General features: G+C 37.0%; 1 protein-coding gene across 4 annotated transcripts in view; it reads left to right on the top strand.

Moving 5' to 3' along the window:
- Window positions 1–20,396, top strand: part of kdm6a (lysine (K)-specific demethylase 6A) — a 55,475-nt gene that overhangs the window by 15,240 nt on the left and 19,839 nt on the right. For 2 of the 4 annotated variants that reach the window (XM_081369551.1, XM_081369550.1), the window contains exons 6-9: window positions 403–447; window positions 7,055–7,175; window positions 18,914–18,968; window positions 19,433–19,467. In XM_081369551.1, coding sequence (XP_081225677.1) covers window positions 403–447; window positions 7,055–7,175; window positions 18,914–18,968; window positions 19,433–19,467 — 256 coding nt within the window. The remainder of the gene's footprint in view (window positions 1–402; window positions 448–7,054; window positions 7,176–18,913; window positions 18,969–19,432; window positions 19,468–20,396) is intronic. The other 2 variants (XM_081369552.1, XM_081369553.1) reach the window with 1 other exon arrangement.

Here is a 20,396-nt window from a genome sequence, read left to right as displayed (position 1 = left end):
CCGTGCAGTTGTCTATACTTTACTAGTTTATGCCAGGTTTTTTCTTTTTTTCTTTCAAATATTGAGGATTTCTAAGTATATGATTAAACTGTCTTTAGTCTGGTGAATTTTAGGTTACATTTGAAATCTGCCAAAGACCATTATTGTGTTCAGCTGTGATCTTGTGCCATCACTCGGTGGAGGTCTGGGTCTTAAAAGAAAATGGGAAAAGCATCACATTCCCTCATTCATGAATCAGTCAAGTTTTTTTCCCCTCCCCAATAGCTTTTTATGGTCAATTTAATATATATTATTGTACCATCTATGAAATTATATAGGATATTGGTATTGATTTGGCAAATGTATGTACAGATGGCATGTTGTGATATTTACTACTGGAGGTCCCCTCTTTTCTTGTCTTAGGGCAGTGCAGCGCACCCCCTCAGATGCCCATTCTGGACAGAGAAGGTAGGCATACCATGTTGGTTTTGTAAGGGTATGCCTCAGACATGCTCTGTAGAATTGTTCAGCTTGCTTCAGCAGCAGGAATTGCATTAACTTGGCATATGTGGAAGTACATTGTGTATATTGGATAAAAAAGGAATGTGTTGATAGATGATAGAAATAAAGCATCTGCATCTTTAAAGGTGAAGCATGTATGATTTTTAAGTTAATATTAGGGGTGTCAACGTTAACACTTTAAAGGTACAAAATGTAAGATTTTTGTATCAAAATATCCAAAAACCACTTGCACAGTGTTAGCCTATATATTTCTTTCAATTGTGTACTTACATTATCCTAAATGTTTCCAAGAATTTGTAAATTCAGAGAAATTCACAATTTTAAATAAACTTGTCGCCTGTCAATGACGTAATATCCGCGTTATCCCTGGTTTCCGCTTATGCTGCCATAGCGTAACCATGGCGACAGACGTGGACAACTGCATTACGTCTAGCGTGCGGCACGCTCACGCTGTTGTAGTTTCCTTCAAACATTATGGACCATGGCAAGCAGACTTTGGGATAAAAGTAGAGGATCAATTTCAGCGTGGCGTTTTCGAGATGGCGAGAGCTCCGCGGCAAACTTGGACTTGACAGAGACGCCACTCTTGCATGTACTTTATTAGACCGGTGAGCAAATGTACATAAAACAAATCAATGTTATATAGCTCAACATGATGAAATGTTAGAATATGATCAGTATGTCATTCTAATGTTGATCTTGCTTTCTGCTAGTCTCATATAGCCAACAAACTAACACATAGAATAACATTATAACTTTCAACACACTCAAGTGCAATTTAATATGATAGTGTATTAGACCAAGTGAAACTGCGCTGTTACCTCACAAGTTTAATGCGTCAAATTAACTAACTTGTGCGAGTAGTAATTCAGCACTTGCGGGTAGTTATCAATATTACGGTTTTGTAAAAATGAGTTGAAAATGTTCAAAAAGAACTGATACGCACACTGGAAACATTTCAACAAGTTATATGTTTGGAAATCAACAAACAACAAATAAAGTTAGCAGCTCTATGCACTTTTTTTTTTAAGCATACACATTGAATTATATGACTGTCGTCAATAGCAACACATTATAACAGCGCACATCTCTTCCATCAACACGGACACGCTCTCTTGTTTCATTAAAATTCTACATATTGTAGCTTTAAAGTATGTGATTAATTCAAAATTGCAATTGAAATTGCATCGTTAACTTAATTTACGTCATGCAGTTACATGATCTTAGAAGTCAGGAGTTTTTCACACTGAGCATCTACAATGGCTCAAGCACCTGTAACCCTAGTAGGCGGAAATCTCTATTCTAACCCTTTAACCCGATTTTGCTTCTCTGTTTGAGATTTTCAGTAAGCAAATTCATTCAAACGATCAGTCCAAAACAGAACTAATGTAAAGAAAACTAGGCTGATTGCATCAGAGACGGTAGAGAGAATAGAGACTCGCGTTGCGTTTTAGTGAATTATTCATTCCACTGTTTCACTTTTAAAACACAAGCTCTGAAATTCTGTGAGTTTGTTTCTGAAGAACGCGAAGAACATTGCACTGTGTGAAATACAGACTGAACGGGCCGTCAAAACATCACACCGCTGTAAGGCCAGATGATGCGCAAACTACATTACTCTCTTGGATAAAGCAAACCAGCGTCTCACTAGTAAAGTTTTGATGAATGAGGATTGCAATAAAGGTAAAGACGTTTGCGGTAACATACAGGATCATACAAGAAGCACGTGTGAATATACACGATATTGTGTATGTGCGCTCTCGATGCACTGATCGCACATCGCCACGTTTCAGTACTTTCTCATTTCCATATAAGTTTTGGGATTGCACTTTTTAAACTTTTTCTGGTTCTCTCTTTCCCCATAATTTTTTTTTTTTTTTTTTTTGCCAATCTACAGCATGCCACAAATGCTGTTGGTAGAACGAATCTGGAACATTCCGTTTAGTTGTTTCTTTTGACCCAATGTACCTTCCAGATCCCTGAATCAATTACTCATTTAAGGTCTGAACTGCTTTGTCACATTTTTGTCCTGTAGGTTATATTGTCTGTTACTTAAATCATTAATTTCAGTGTGCAGTGACTGTAGAGCACTTGACCCAGTCACCACTTCTTGCATGCTAGTAGCTGGTGATAAGGTAATCTTCCCCTGCCTTTCCATTCCTGAGCAGGAAACTTAGATGACCTGCTTTACACTCTCTCTCTCTCTCTCTCTCTCTCTCTCTCTCTCTCTCTCTCTCTCTCTCTCTCTCTCTCTCTCTCTCTCTCTCTCTCTCTCTCTCTCTCTCTCTCTCTCTCTCTCTCTCTCTCTCTCTCTCTCTCATTCCTGCCCATTCACTCAGCATTGGGGATTTTCCTTTCTTATACAGGCTCAGTAAATAAACTTGCTTGCAGTAATTCAGGGGTCTTCAAGTCCAGTAAGGTTGAGAGACGTGAAGTCAGGCAGATATGTCCATACTATAAGATGATGATCTGTTCTTTGGATTTTGTTTGTTGTTAGATTATTCTTGTTTGCCTTTCAATTTTCTATTTTTGGTATTTTAGAATGGAGATAAAAACTGTGGTTTGATTAGTATGCTGGTTATATGCTGGGTTGTTTGTGGCATGAGTTTTGGACTGCTAAAAACGAAGTCATTCGTTTTTGCATCTGTTCCTTTTAGCAGATCAGTTATCCTGCATACAAATGCAAATAATTTTTTTAATTATTTCTGTGAAACTTGGAATGCACTGAAATTTCGGTGGCCAAAACAGCAATTTTAGGTTTTGGGGCCGAAATGAATATGTAGGATTGAAATTGACTGAAACAGTTCCGATTAGTTAACGCCACACAATGTGGATAAACTACAACAGTTAAACGTGTCAGCTGTGTGGACTCCAGGGCTTGGTAACTTGACGACAACGATTCCTCGATTTTAATCGATACTGATATGAATTCTTAAATCTCAAGATCGATCTTTTAGTCTATTCTGTTTTCTGTTAATATGTTAACAACTCTTCACTAAACATTTCTAGCGTACATGCAATCCAATATTTTTATTTTTTTTACTTTTAACACAGATTCAACTTTCAAATTCTGAGAGTCCAGAGTTCAGTTTTTACCTGAGTTCAGAGTGGCGGTGTATATTAATTCGATTTGATCATATACATAGTGATTTTTTTCAGAGTGACTCATAGCCAAAGTAAGACGGCTGTGATAAATATGATTAGGCTCACATAATGTGTGCTGTGGGAGAGTGGTTGCTAAGGTAAGTCATCAGCATTATATTGAGAACTCAGTCCCTGTGCAATACAAGCAGCAAAGCCAGAGGTCGTTAGCCGAGCGCACCAGATGAGAAATCATAGATATTCTGAGGATTGTTTATGGAGCTCGAGGAAGAGGTGAGCTAGAACCCCCCCCCCCCCCCTTAATAGGCTTTAATACTTAAGTCGTCAAATTACTGAGGTATTTTTAGAAGATGACGACAGCCGTCAATTTGCACATCACACTAAAGCGGGAAGGTTAACAGGACAGCATATCAGGGTCTCTAATTAATTTAACTGGAAACCCCACCACAGCTTTGCTATGCGCAGACCCTTTCATCTTTTAGCATTCCAATCAGATCGGCGCTTTTCTGAGAAGCCAAATGTAAAGCTAACATTAGTTTAGCGATGGCTCACATGGTGCCCCGGCTATTGGCATCAAACTACGTTCAAATCCATTGTGTTTGTCTTATCTTTATCACAGGGGATATATTAAGCGTGGGGTTTAGCTCTGGAGACGCGGGTTACTGGCGTCTGCGTGTAGTGGCAGTGCCCCTGGCATGCTGCTTGTGTTGCAGATGGGCATGGGAGGAGGGCTGCGGGGTGATCCCTGCAGGAATCTGCCCTTTGGTTAAAATTTACATTTAATCATTTAGCAGACACTTTTATCCAAAGCAACCTAAAAATGAGGAGAACAATAGAAGTAATCAAACCAATAATAGGGCAACAATTGTGCTATGACCAGTCCCAGTTAGTCTAGCACAGTACACATAGCATATATATATATATATAATATTTTTTTTTTATAGATAGTCAAAGTGCGTGACAGCATATATGTCCATATCTTGTTAGTTGGCTAAAAAAAATAACTCTAGAAAGCAGCATTTTGCTAAGTATACTTTGCTTTTCATTTAATTTACTTATAGCCCACAATAAAGTAAACAAAATATTAAAGACAAGTGAACAGTCAGTAATGATAAGAACAGCAGGCATTTATAGGTTGCTTGCTGTCACTTTAAGACCAATATAAAAAGGTCAGCGCAATACCACCCAAAGATATATAATGATAATTATATGTATTATATATATGATACACATTCGATTTCTTTCTCAACTGTTTGCATTCATTTAATACATAACCGACTGTGATTACAAGAATACTTGCTGAGACTAGTATTTTAACATGGTTTCCGTTCAAGCACAAGGAGATGCAAAAGAAGAATCAATTAGGTGTTTTCATACTCTTTAAAACACGCCTCTCTCTGTGTGTGCGCAGCTGTGCACACAGATAACAGCACGTGGGTGCCAAATAGAGTTCTCTATCGCCTCTTCTTGCACTTGAATGGTTCAAAATTGAATGTGTAAATTGGCAAGATAAAACTCGTGCAAATGGTAAGCTTTCACTCTATAATGGTTAAACTTCGCAAGCAATTAATCCGAGAATCACATGTGTGCCGAAGTGTGGGGCTTGGTCCAATACGGATCATGAATCCACTGCAATCCGTTGCATACATAATTCTATTATTAAAAAGTTGATATAAAAACTGCCTCATGTTCAATTTTATTTTTTGTTTATTTTTGTATATTTTTTGTTATCTGTTTATTTGAGTGTTGATTAAATTTGATTTCATTAATTGATTAGGCTAACAAATAAACTTTTTTTTTCTGAAAATTTTAATTTAAGTAAATTAAACTCTAATATTAATGCAATTATACAAAAATATATAATTTAAAATAAGTATTAAAAAAATCGGTTTTGGTTTTTGGCCAAGGGCATCCTGAATTTTCCATTTCGGCCCAGAATTTTCATGTCGGTGCATGGCTATGTGAAACAATGAAACTAGTTTTGCTTATTAGTTTATGGCTAGTTCAGTACAAATGCTTAAATATTCAGATACATATTGAACAAGGAGTCAAGATTTTGCTGTAATAGCCCTTGTTAAGCCCCTAATATCTTTCCCTATTGAAGGCCAGTCACAAATAGCTGGGCATTCTAAAAACAATGTCAAATGTTTTGCAAGCAATTTATGCTATTATTTGAGCAGTGCCTGACTTTTTTTAATGGCCTCTTAAATGCATGAAATGGCGATTAAAATGAATTGCAATTCATGTCATCGCTCAATCAGCATTGATTAATCTCATGGAATTTACAGTTCATGTCATTCTCAGTAAAAATTGTCCAAAACAAATTGCCCATATGCAAATATGGCCATTTATCATGGCAGACTTCTGTGGGTTCTTGCCACTGAGCTGAAATTAAATGCTAGCAGAACTTTCTCCAGTAGACACACAAAAAAAAGCTTTTTTACAGTTTGAAATAACAGACCTATCAGTTTTATAGCGATAAACGATGGGCTCAGATTGGCTTGTTTTTTGTATTTCGTTTTATGAAGCCAGACATACTAATTGATCTAACTGACACTTGAATTGAATTTAGTGATATTTTTGATTGATTGCCAGATAGTCTCATATAGCTGCAGCTCATGTGCGAGCAATAAAGAGGGAATAACGAAATGCTAAAGCTTTAGTTCTGTCTTGCAGCAGGGCTCTCACCTACTGCAGTGCTCTGCAGAGAGGAGGGGGGATTGGGGCCATTGAGTTCATTGGGCTGTGGTTCAGTAAAAACACTCTCTGTTTGTCTGAGCAGATACTGTATAAGCAAGCAAAGCCCACTGCTGTGAGCCGACCACGTGCTGCAATATCTGTCAGAGGTGGAGATCATGTGTTATGGTTCACTGTGTGTGTGGCACTCTGGCTATTATAAATTTGAATGTCATACATGCATATATATTAATTGTAGTGTCTGTTCTGTAACTGATCTAAATGATTTTCATTGCTATAAAAAAAATCTAAACGATGGTGGGGGGTGGTGCCATGGTGGGCAAGTGATGTAATAGGTGTGCGACTGAACGCTGTGTAACATCGACTATCGCAGTAAGCCTATGATATAGTTAAGCAATATCACACGAGTGTTGTTTTTGTATCGAATAGCACAAGTGCAAATGGGATATTGGTTTTATACAACAGTTCAATAAATAAGTTAATACTGTGATATATTTTACACACAATATTTTCTCTATTATAGAGGGAGATGGGTTACAACAGGGTCAACCATGCGGCACAAATGTTTCACTAGCCTTTCCATGACAATGATGCTTCTGCTGCTAGCTTTTCTTTTTAAAGCACATGGACCATTTCATTTAGCTTTTCGCTGCTTTTTATGCATTCATTTCACATTTTTATCCACATTGTATACATGAACAAATTTAAGGATGTCCTTCCTTAAGGTTTCTTTTGTTGTTTTTGTCTTTCGCAGGGCAATAAAGGCATTTCAGGAGGTGCTTTACATTGACCCCAGCTTCTCAAGAGCCAAGGAGATCCATCTACGACTTGGCCTGATGTTTAAAGTCAACACAAACTATGAGTCAAGCCTCAAGGTATGTCTATTAACAGCTCTGTATCCCTCTCTATATTATATTTATGAATTTGGCAGACATTTTATCCAAAGCAACTTTATTTACATTTTGTCAGTTACATTCCCTGGGAATCGAACCATGACCTTGGCGTCTCTAGCACAGTGCTCTACTGTTGGAGCTAAAGCTACAGTCTCTAAATATGTATACATTTTATAATTCTGGCAAAGATGTGATTTTCCGTATTTATACAGATTACAGTTTTCCACCCTGAAAAATTATGACCCATGAGAGCTGCGTATTTCAGAGAAAGAGAATCTCTTTTGGTTGGGGGAGGAGGGGGCAAGTGCAAGTTACTGTACGATGTTTGAAATTGCAAAATGGCCTTAAACAATTACTAAATAAACTGCAAAATGTTACATTTTCTAATACATTTATTTCATGCATGGATTGCTTCTAACAGCGCTGCACTAACTCATGGTGGGATCTAACCATCTGCGGGACACCTTTAGTATGTTAGCCATGGTTCAAAGCATCAAATGAGTTGAAACGGTTAATTCGCAGTTGCCCGGTAATTTTTTTATGAAATTTGACAATGCTTGGTGGTGAGAATGTGATATGGCTCAGTGCGCTCATCACATGGCAACTGTTCTAATGTAATTATTTAAATGTATTGTCTGATGTGCTGCATGTTTCAGAGTACTGTAACAGCAGTGTTTTCAGTTTCGATTCAGAATAAATGCTATTCTGCAAGTGCTGTGTTTGAGTATCTTATCATTTGCATTTGGGAACTCAACATTCATATGAGAATCGTTTATAAATCTGTTGTTGTCAACTTTAAAATTAAATTCAATCATTTTAATGATTCTGAATTTAGAAAAATCGCCACTTTTATCGAAAGTAACACAAAATATATTAATATTAAATATCAATGTATTATTCTTTATTCAGTTCTTTGCAACAGAATCAGATTTAACAGATTTATTTTTTGACCTATTATCCAAATAATGATGTCCTACAAAGCTATTATTATCAGAGCATGTGAGCAGAGCGTAGCAGGGAGCGGATCAGTGTACGGTATTAGAAATTTCATGTCTGTGCGTTATTTGAGTGGAGTAGGGCTGCCCTCATCTAAAAAAAAATCTAGTCGACTTTTAGTCATTCATTTATAGGATTAATTGACTAATCGCACATGTATGTTATTTAGCCAAATCATGATAAGGAGCCTTTAATTGCCTATACATAGCCTAATCAGCGCTTATGCGCACACATAAAGCTTGCCACAGCACATCGGCAAAAGTAATGATTATGAATGTGTCGTGAAAAAACAGCATGGATATTGAAGATTAATAATTTATTGATAAACCAGTGTTTTCTGTGTTTTCGGCTGCATGAAGTTGGCGATGCTGACTAGTCATCTCCGCAGAATACTGCACACACCTATATACACGTTTCATAGCATAATCTGAGAATATTTGTTTTCCTTTTGAATCGGTTTGTTTAAAAATGCACATTTCAAGCTTTCGATAGATGCATTTCTCATGTCTGTGAGGAAAGCTCACGCTGAGTTTCAGTGTATTTTTTGACCCGCTCAAGTTCACGGAGACCGAGACTGCAGAAAGCGCATCCTGATTGTTTTCTTTATTTTACAAAAGCACAATGTTTAGTTATTGTGAGTGCACACAAATAAAATTAGTCAGATTTGAATGATTTATTAGGCTACTCTTGATGTAAGACCAGAAATGACAGTATTTTTAGTTAAGTGCAAGTGATCGTGCCAGCACCTACATGGCATGCAGTAAGCTTGCTAATAGCTTTCACACTCCGCAGAAACACTTGGATATGTGCCTAATAACAGCGTACATTTATCTAGGTTAATGTGAGAACGAGCAGCCATGTAAAGTTGCACATGCATGTTTCAAATGATAAGCCATACTTATGGTCGATGGATGATTGGCAAATGTTTGGATTTCCTGCCCGACATACTGTAATTACCACAAGGACCCGCCGTTAACGATCTGTCCCTCACGGACTGCGTGACTTTGTCATGAGTTTTTTTTTTTTTTTTTTTTGATTAACCGACTAATACAATTTTTGGTCGACTAGGCCTCTTCAAGTCGACTGACAATTAGTTTACTATTAGGGGGCAGCTCTATCGATGAGCATAAAAAAAGTTTATACATAGTTTATACAGGCTTATAATTAGCTCTTCCAGTCTTTTGGCTTCTACTCTGGTCAGGGATTATAATGCTGCAGGCTGTTTTTGGCAGACTGTAACTGTTTTGTAGGTCACTGAGTCACCAGTGAGTCTTTACCTACGTTATGTGATTTTGTTCAGCTTCACAGTCTTAACTGTAAATACACTGGTATAGTCTTTTTACTTATTTGTGTTTTATTGCTTTTTTTGGTTTTGTTTTTGAACAATTTTATTGTTCTTTTATGAATTTCTCTCCTTTTATTGTCACCACCAAGGGCAGGGCAGAGTGCAATTTTTTCTTTTTTTTCTTCCTTCCTTTCCCTCTCGACATGCTCTTCTAGTGTGTGTGTGTGCATGCTGAGTAGCCATCTGGGCTAAAGGGAAGACAACCTCTGTGCAGAGGATTTGATTTTTGAGCTTATTGACTTCCTTTTTTTCAAATATGTTTCCCTTATTCCCAACCTCTCCTCATCCCACTCCATGGTCTTAAGGACACCAGCAAGAACTCTTGAGCCTTCAGTGCTATTAGAAATGGAGAATGCAGGCTATCTGTGATGCTTTTTGATATTATTGTGTGCTGACTGATTTGTCAAGTTCATGAAGTTTATGAAATTGAATCTTCTATCAGACATAACTGTAAACATTGCAGAAATCGACTGTGATTGTGGTTTTTACTTGTCAGTCAGACAGTCTCTTCCTGAGAGGTTCTTAGATTGAACTGCAGAGTCTGAAGGTGTGGAATGCAATGCATTGGACATCCTCAACCATCTCTTATTCTTCAGGGTATTGTAAGTCAGAGTAAGTGAGTGAGTGCTAATAAGTCTTCCCTCTGCTCTGGGGAAGGGGTGGCAGGGACTGAATGCTCTCCTGCTCCCTATGTATCCCACTTACGGGAACAAAGCGGCAGCTCTGAGGGCAGGCAGCAGTGCTCTCTTTATGCACCCGTGCGGCCCTGCACTCCTTGAGCATAACTCTCCATTAAGTGTCTACCATAAGGATTACGCCTGCATTTTAAAGCATTGTATCTGTAGCGTTATGCATCATAAATCTGTTGCAAAAACACCATGCTTTTTTTACTGCAGTGTCATCCCTTTTGAACATCGCATTGACAGAGATGGACTGATATCGTTTATCAGCATTTAAAAGTTTGATCACTGTTCAGGATTGTAGTCAATGTGTGGTCATTTACATTTACATTTACATTTACATTTCTGCATTTGGCTGACGCTTTTATCCAAAGCGACTTCCTTTGCATTTCAAGGTACACATTTACATTCTTATCTGTTCTTGCTTTCCCTGGGAATCAAGCCCATGACCTTGGCATTGCAAGCGCCAACACTCTACTGTTTGAGCTACAGAAAAGCTATAGTTTTAGTATTAGCTAATATTAGAAGCAAATGATATTAGGCTTATTATTTACAAAATCTTAACCTTTATGTTGGCCATAACTAAAATTGTTTATCTGCTGTAGCATAAATATGATGATCAGCTCAAATTTCTATACTTGATTATCCCTAGTGTTATTTCATTCTGAACTTATTCAATCATCATGGCTGCAGCTTCTGCATAATGGAGAGGATCTGTTTAGAAATATTAATGGGTAGAATTCATAACACTAAATGGCTGCTGTAATAATTTCCACCTTTAAGTTAAAAGAGCCAGTCATCTTTTTGATGATTTGATAATTCAAGTAGATCAAGTATGCTCACTAACTAACTAGACAACCCTAAAAAGCTATTTAGATTTCAATCTTTCACAATTCCAGTTAATAGGAGCTTTACTTGTATCCTTTTAAAAGGGTTTGGTGGAAAAAATGTGGGGTCTGTAAGATTAATTTTTTTGAAGATGTCCCGTATTCTTACCAATGCTGCATTTATTTGATCTAACATATAGTAAAAATATTATGTAATAACTTAAAATAACTGTTCATAATTTTTTTTAAATGTAATTTATTTCTGTGATAGCAAAGCTGAAATGAAATTTGCCATCATTACTCCAGTCTTCAGTGTCACATGATCCATCAGGAATCGTTCTAATATGCTGATTTGGTGCTCAAGAATCATTTCGTGGTATTATCAATGTTAAAATCAGTTGTGTTGCTTAATATTTTTGTGGAAACAGTGATACATTTTTGATGACTATAAAGTTCAAAAGAACAGCAATAGTCTTTTGTAACATTATCATTGTCTTACGGTCACATTTGATCAATTTCATGCATTCATTGCTAAATTAAGGTATTTTTGTTAAAAAAAAAAATCTTACTAACCTCAGACTTTTTAACAATTGTTTGTTATTAATTAATACGTTTTATATTGTCTGTTTTTAGACATAGGCTGACATTAACCATGTTAAGATGCTTTGAGTGGCTTTTTTTTTTTTTTTTTTAAAGAACTTGTCCATGTTGGTTTCATAGAACTGTTTTAATGCCTGCTGATGTGATGCACTGAACAGTCTGCCTCCTCTTCTGTCTTTTCATCTTGTTTTTTCCCCATTCACTCCTGTCCCTCTGTTCCGATTTCCTGCAGAGAGCGAAAGCTTACGGCAGGAGAGAGCAGCGTGTCATCTCTCAGCTGCTGCCGCTGCTCTCTTGAATAGTAATCAGTATTAGAGAGAGAGACACACTAGTAATCCTGCTGCATTATCTACTTGCCAGTCGAGAGCCATAGAGAGAGAGTGAGAGAGAGAGAGAGCAAACGTGTAGGAAGCAGTTGGTCAATGGAGACCAGCTCAGCACAAAGGGCTTGCTATGGTCAGTAATCCATGTTTTTGTTTGCTGGAGGATGTCTGTATGAAGCAGATAGGGTGTGTGTTTGTATGATTTCCTTGTTTCGACTGACAGCAGTGATGATTCGTTGGCATGTAAGTCCTAAGATTGTTAAATGCTTTACTTTGAATGGTAATTCATAGGAAAATTCTCTCTTGGTTGCACCATTTTATTTTTCTATTATTCTAAAATAGGAATTTGGTGTCTCTGATTATTGTATGTTAATCTGACTCCAGTGATTGTTTTATGCTGGACAGGCAGGCTGTAAATGTGAAGTGTTGGAAGTCTTAAGTCCTTTTGTAATCTGTCTTTGAGGTCTGTACGCTGGACATGAGATTTAGGACATTGTAATGCATGGCCACTTTCCTCAGTTGTGAATATGCAGGTGGATGGGTTCCTCTGTGCTAGGACAGGTTTCAGTGCTTTATTTAATAAGGAGTAGAAGCTCTGCTTTTGGGCTGGTTTCTTGGTAACCTGAGCAGCTGCTAGTTCTTCATGTCAAAGGGTTCGTGATTAGTGTTGTGATCATGCTGCTCACAGAGGGTTTCTCCATGCCCTGTGCCCATCTTAATATACAGCAGTAGCGTCTCTCACAAGATCACTTCCTCTTGACCTTGCTGTTTCCTCTCTTGAGTCAGAATAATTTGGTAGCTATGTATGAGTAGACCTATAAAATAATAGCAGTATCATAATGGCAACCATTTCCCCCATTTTCTCATTACCGTAATGTATCATGCGTTTTTCTATTTTCTATAGTACTGTAAAAATATTGTAATATTAAAAATGCAAATAAGCATAAATTAAAAACAGTACAATTATATTATTGTATTCATAAAATTATGGTAACGCTTCACAATAAGGTCTCATTTGTTAACATTTAGTTAATGCATTAACATTAGCAATACATTTTTTACAGCATTTATTAACTTTTAATGTTTGTTTATAAAAAAAAATTCACAGTGCATTAACTAATGTTAATAGATGCACCTTTTGATCTAAATTTATTAGTAAATGTTAAAATATGTTTTAACTAAAATGATTAAATGCTTTACAAGTATTGTTTGTTGTTAGTTCCCTAAATCCCAGCCTCAGCCCAATCAGAAATACTGGTTCGTTGGCAGAAACCTCTAAACACCACTTCCCTTTGCCAGCAAAAGCCTCAGAGTTCTCAGAACCAATCAGAAGACGCAAAGCGAATCATGATTTTAAAGATTAATAATGGTGTTTATTAGGGCTGGTCCGAATACCATTTTTTGAGCTTCGAAGCTTCGGAGAGGGGGGGGCTGAACATATTCTTCTCTAATAAATGCAGTATTCTCTGTGTCTGTCTGTTCGTTTGCATTTTGATTATTTCGAGAACCGTTCATCCAATCGACGGGAGTGCAGTGTCGCATTTGGTGCAATATAGATAGACACGCGAGACGCGACACGTTCAGAATTAATAAACTTTTAATAAACTACAGAACAACGTGAGCGGGAAGCGGCGCACCTCACACGGGCAGGGCTTATATGCTCCGAGAACGGACACTGCACTAATGATATTAAACACATCTTCCTCATGAACAACACAAAGTAAATACACTCACACGTAACACACACACAGGACTGTTAACTTAAGCAATACTTTTAATAAGATAGTCTAATATTTAACAAATTACTGACACAGTAAAGAGTAGATTTAAATAAAGAAAAACGAGATTAATTTAGATTGATAATAACGGGTAAAAAGCTTAAAGGAGAACTCCGGTCAATTTTAACATTGAGCTCATTTTATTGTACATTTGGAGTGCTGTCAATACAGAGAACAACGACAAAAATCGGTGTTGCCTACACCGAGTTATTCTATTTTTAAAATTTGCACCCTGTTGACTTCAATGGGGCAATGTTTAAACCTGCTTTTAGCCTCTTAACATCCTTGATGTGTCATTACAAGTGCACAGAAAATGTGAGTGATTCCTTCAGAGTGAACACGAGTGGATCTGACTGCAGTAGATGTAAAAGATATATATAAAAATGATGTTATTTAAGCCAGCGCAAATACCTGTTTACATCCTGTTTTTCGGTTGAAGTCCAAAGTAGTCTATTGCCGAGTTCACGCGCATAGGTTTAGTTACCAATGATCACGCGCGTGAACTCGGCAATCGACTACTAAACTAAACCTAAACCTATGCGCGTGAACTCGGCAATCGACTACTTTGGACTTCAACCGAAAAACAGGATGTAAACAGGTATTTGCGCTGGCTTAAATAACATCATTTTTATATATATCTTTTACATCTACTGCAGTCAGATCCACTCGTGTTCACTCTGAAGGAATCACTCACATTTTCTGTGCACTTGTAATGACACATCAAGGATGTTAAGAGGCTAAAAGCAGGTTTAAACATTGCCCCATTGAAGTCAACAGGGTGCAAATTTTAAAAATAGAATAACTCGGTGTAGGCAACACCGATTTTTGTCGTTGTTCTCTGTATTGACAGCACTCCAAATGTACAATAAAATGAGCTAAATGTTAAAATTGACCGGAGTTCTCCTTTAAAGGGATAGTTCACTTTGAAATTTAATTTTGGTATGTTTTAGCTTACCTCAAGGGCATCCAAGATGTAGGTGTCTTTTTTTTTTCCGCAGTAGTTTCAATTTTGATATTTTTAGGTCAAACCGTTCTTGTCTGTCAGTCGTATAATGCAGGTCTATGGTCACTGTCTCAAAGAGCATGCACAGAGTCCAAATTAAAACAATTCCCCATCGTCCAAATGAAACAATTCCCCATCGTAAGTACACATTGATGGCCTAAGACACGAAACGAGCGGTTTGTGTGAGAAAACAAACAGTATTTATATCGTTTATACCTCTTGTAACACAGCCACATCCAAGTGATCTGAGGGCGCGCGCGCTTCCTGCTGTGTGACGTGTGTGCAGACTGGTGCATATATATATATATATACACACTAGATGAATTGAAACTACTGATGTATTTGATGTATTGAAACTACTGCGGAAAAAAAGACACCTACATCTTGGGATGCCCCTGAGGTAAGCTAAAACATAACAAAATTTTATTTCAAAGTGAACTATCCCTTTAATACATTTTGTTTCTATTATTCTATTTTCCACAATGTCAAAGCAATGCAGCTTAACCCAAAATACAAGCTCAGGCATGCACTTCTGTCCATACAGACTCCGCTGTTCTGTGCTCTAGCAATCCAATCCACCTATACCAATCCACCGAACGAACATTTGGATCCAGCCCTAGTGTTTATATGAGCTCGCTTTCAATTGCCTGGCTGAAAGTCTGTTTAAAGAGATTTGTAACTAAAGATGGAGAAGAGTATAATAAAATGGATGAGCCTGTGGTAGTTTCAGTCACTGTCAACAGGAAACGTCATCAACCTCATATTTCTGCCCGTTTTAAGGCCAAAGAAAAGCGTTACAGTGGTAATGACATGATTTTGAGTAGCATCTAAACACACCAGCGTTTCGTGTGCTGCTGTAACTCTGACAGAAACAACCGTAACCTACATTAGAGAACACATCTAAAGCTATTTGCAAAAAAAAAAAAAGCACACATGAACAAGACAAATTTTTTAAATTCCAGTGAATTGACTAGTGGAAAAGTGACATTTTTGAAAATAAGGTGTTTCAGTAACTGACTAATAACCTTTTAAAGTGAAATTACTGAATCTAAACATAGGAGCCTGAAAAAAATTATAATTATATATATATATATATATATATATATATATATATATATATATATATATATATATATAAGCAAAAACTATTGTAACTTTTATTTAAATATTCTTTTAAATAAAATTAATTAATTTTTAAATGCTATTAAATAAATTAAATTAGTTAATTATTAATGCTATTAAAAGTATAAGTTAATAATATATTGAAACCTCAATTAAATGAACATTGCATTAAAAAGATCAAATAAAAAGTTAGTAATAAAATGAAAAACAATGAAGTGCATTACAGTTAACGGGACGTGGCAGGTCTATAGTAGCCTGGTTCTACCAGACTCTTGTACATTTCATTTGTACAGAGAGTCTGGAATCTCTCCATTGAGAAACGTTTACTTCCTTGTAGGCAGGTTCTCTGTTAAAGTTCAAAACTATTGTATCTGCCCAGAGTCACTCAGGATCTGCCATAGCCAATCGCTAACGTGTGGTCGTGACGTATGTCATGCGCCGAAACCGGCCGGAAACATTTACAAATTCAAAATGTATAAGGACAGTGATGTATTCAGTCAACTGTCGAAGCTGGGTCTAATCATTAACAATACGCCGCTGCGGTCGTTTCGGATCTGCCGCAAATGCTGTACAGTGACCACCAAGCTACTGCGCGATACGGAAACAACTTTTCTGCCTCCTTCACTTGGTCCTCCATTAGTGCAACAAGAGGGGAGACGACAACTATCGGCTTTGCATCCCTATCGTTCGCCTTAACTAACTCATTCACCACTAGAACTGCCATGGCAGTCATTTTGACCGTTTTGAATTTTATATCTGCAATAACTTTGTTGAAAAAATAAATACAATCCCGCTGGTACCTGACTTTTCTTAAAAGTGTCTATTTTCATTTAAAATGTTTTTCATATAAATTACCTATGTAAATTACACATAAGGCAAAAAAAACAACAAATAAACATATTTACCTATTTCGGCCATAAACGGTCATATTGACCGCACTGAATTTCGCGGTATTATTATACCAATATATGCAACAATAAGTGGTAAAGGTATGTGGTAAAAAATACACTAAACATATTCAACAACAAATCATTTAAATGTAATGATATTCAGAACAGAACAAGAATGAAAAAATAACTAAAGCCAAAATGAAATGCTTTATAAGCGAAAGTGAAAGTAAGCGGCGTTGGGCTCACGTAACTCTCTAATTAGAATCAAAATGTTTCAACATTTGCGATGTATTTGGATGCTAAACTATTCTTTATCATAGGCTTTGAACTTCACTCACGTTCCAATATCGACGGAAAAAATCATCCTCTTCACACGCATAAAATGGTACGAATTGTAGCCTACTAGTACTGAGAAACAGAGCAGTGGAATTTTTATATGTTAGGTTGACTATTTTATTATTATATTTTATTATGGCTATAATGAACAGGCTGCAATGCTGGAATATGGTGTGTGTGTCGGTGGGCGCGGGCGCGATCGAACAGTGGAAACATGAAAACATCTCCGTCATTTTGTTCAGGGCATCTACGAATATTATTTATTTATAAATTATAATTAAACTTGTTTAAATGTACAGTTTGGTGTTGTTTTGTTTTTAAAAGACATCCTAATACAATAAATGCATTAATCTCTCAATTGGGGATTTATCATTAAAGATATAGAGTTTTGAATAGCGATCAAAATGACCGCTTGCGGCAGTTCTAGTAGTTATGGAATTCTGGCACTTCTAGTAGCTGAGTGAGCTGGAAAATCAAACTTTTCCCGAACCCCGTGGGGAGGAGGGCCACAACATCATGGCCACCAACAAAACTTAGCAAACATTGTTCTTGCTCCGGCTTTAACTTCTGTATATTCGGCAGTTTTGCAACAACGGACCGAATAGCTTTTCTCACATCTTTCTCCGCTGCCATTACTCCAACTCAAACTGACGCACTACATCAACGTCATCGTTCTCAGCCACTCCCTCTGTTCGCTGATTGGTCCTACAAAAAATTGGTTTCTGGAAACCTAAGAATATACAGCAGTCCCAGACGTAGTACTGAAGGAAAATGAAATTGAGCGGAAGTACGTAGGAGGGCGGAGCCAGGCTAGGTCTATAGCACTGCGAGACTTAATGCATAGATCTAGGCCTGCATTTTAATATGGTTGTCAGTCAGAAACCAAGCAAAAAGCACAAGCTCGCTGAATTAGCAACTCCCGTAAAATAAAATAACTGTCTATACTGTACAGTTGTTCTTTTATGTCATGTTTATACTTGCTTGTGAGCATGCAGAACTCACACACATACTGTGATGTTTTGAACGTATTCTGACTAAAACTCAAAACGCACGCTCAAACATGTTTGTGATTGGCTACATGATGCTAAAACCATTAATGCACTTCACAGAGCTCTCGCACAAATACGCCTATTTGCGTGTTCTGGATTGACCCGGTGCTTAGTACTACCAGTACTGAAGAAAGCCTGGTAATAGTAACTGGTTTTGTAAGATTCACCCATAGAATGAATGGAACCTTGGCAGCTGGTGAAAACATAGTACTGTGGCAGTTTCCCACCAATAGTTTAAAAAAAACTGCAGTTATTTAAAACAGCTGGGGTTCATAAGTTTATGGCCAACATTCAAATGTCCAATGATCACTGTCTCACTAGATGTGGAGTCATGGGATAGTTTGATGGATGGAATTGTGATTGAGGTTGTTTTGGGAAAACGGTGATCGATGCTTGTCCTGACTTTCTGTCTCTCCCTAATAATTACATTTTATTATGATGTAGCTGAATTTAGTCAAATCTGTTTTTGATGGCATTATAACAATAGAGGTTTGTGTTGTTATTCCCATACGGCTCTTTCCATACTATCAGAGGTAGCAAACTTATTTTTGGACTCATTGTCTGCAGAAACAGCACTTTCATTGTAGCCAATTTCTTTTTATTCTTTATGGGATGGATTGTTATGTTGGTATTGTTTTTGGATGTAAAAAAATCATATGGGCATATCTAACAGTTGGACTTCAGAATGACAATTCAGACTGTAAAAATACCCAATATCTATAAGTGTTACTAACTATATCCAGTCTAATCAAACTTCACCTTGTCTTGCAGCATTTTCAGCTGGCATTGATTGACTCCACACCCTGCACTTTGTCCAAAGCTGAAAGTAAGTACCATTCTAAGCATGTTCATTTTTAGTAAATTTCTTTTTATTTGCTAATTGCATTGTCACATTATGCATGAGGGATTTTTTTTAGCAGTAAAGACAGTGTTGTCGCCTTGATAGAGGATTTCAAAGAAAAAAGGTTGGCACATCTTTGCTGAGTCTTTCCTCAATTAGATTTTTCCTCTCACCATCTCCATCCTGCCTGAGACTCCAGTTGCCAGGGAAACTGCATAACTAAATTCAGCCTTGTGTTGCCTTGCATACGGGCAGTAATGACATGCTTGAAGTGCACAAAGGGCAAGCTAATATTCTTCCTTCCCGGTGTCTGTACACCCATAAGCTTATTAACGCTCAAGCTGAAACAGTGAAGACAAAGAACGCTGGTTTTATTTTTGACCTCATATCAGATTTGGATGCAAAAAAGGATTTCCAGTATTGATCACTTCCTCTTTTTGTCTCCACAGTTCAGTTCCACATCGCTCATGTTTATGAAATTCAGGTGAGTGTTCCCCTTTTTGTAACGTTTTATCATAGGTTGCAGTGTTTCACTGATACTCATGTTTGGGGGCATAATGTTCTCTATGTCCAGCAGTGACTTTGCTCTGACTGAGACCTTGGTTTCTGAAGAAATTTCCCATCCATATACCTTAGTCAGAGGAGATGCCATATTTAATTTGAAGGAAATTAGGGCAAGGCTTTGAGGGATAGACAGAGGGTTCAGTCTGTGGCATCAAGTATTTAGATGACAAAATTTTGAAAGAAAAATCATTACAATTATATTCCAACTTTTTTTTTATTAACAAAAACGGTGTATTGATGTATTAAATTAATCACGATTCTATTTATGATTCCAGATGTTTAAATAATCTTATGTTCTTTAATGCAAACAATATTGAAATAATGTTATTATCCCAGCCCTTATGTAATATATATTAAGTAATCCACAGCCTCATGGTTGAGAACCACTTATATATTGTAATAATTTAATCCCCAGGGAATCTTCATGTTTTTAATAAAAACTTGAAATTCAAATTTAATTGCAAACTCAAAACACCAAATCAGATGTTGCGAGTTGTTTGTTTGTTTCAGAAAACACTACATGACATTACAAACTCACCACAGTCCTACTTGCTGTTATCACTTTTTTATGCTAAAATCAGCTTCTCTGATTAGTAAACCTTGTGACTTCTACTTCACTTGGAATTTGGCAATTAAATATGATTTTTAAAACTTCCAGCACCCCGCTGTTGTGGTCTATAGGCGTTGTAGATAACTGCTTGTAAAGGAAGCAGGCCATAGAGGTGACAGGACAGTGTTTTAGGACCTGGGGTTTTCTTTTGCTCACAGTTTAGTGCTGCTGCAAACACTCATGATTGATGGATTTGCTTTTAGGGTGCATCCTTGATGGTTTGTGTGTACAGCCATCCA

The sequence above is a fragment of the Scardinius erythrophthalmus genome, assembly GCF_964197995.2.
Source record: "Scardinius erythrophthalmus genome assembly, chromosome: 6".
In the NCBI taxonomy this organism is placed as follows: domain Eukaryota; kingdom Metazoa; phylum Chordata; class Actinopteri; order Cypriniformes; family Leuciscidae; genus Scardinius; species Scardinius erythrophthalmus.
This window is presented reverse-complemented; position numbering and strand designations above follow the sequence as displayed.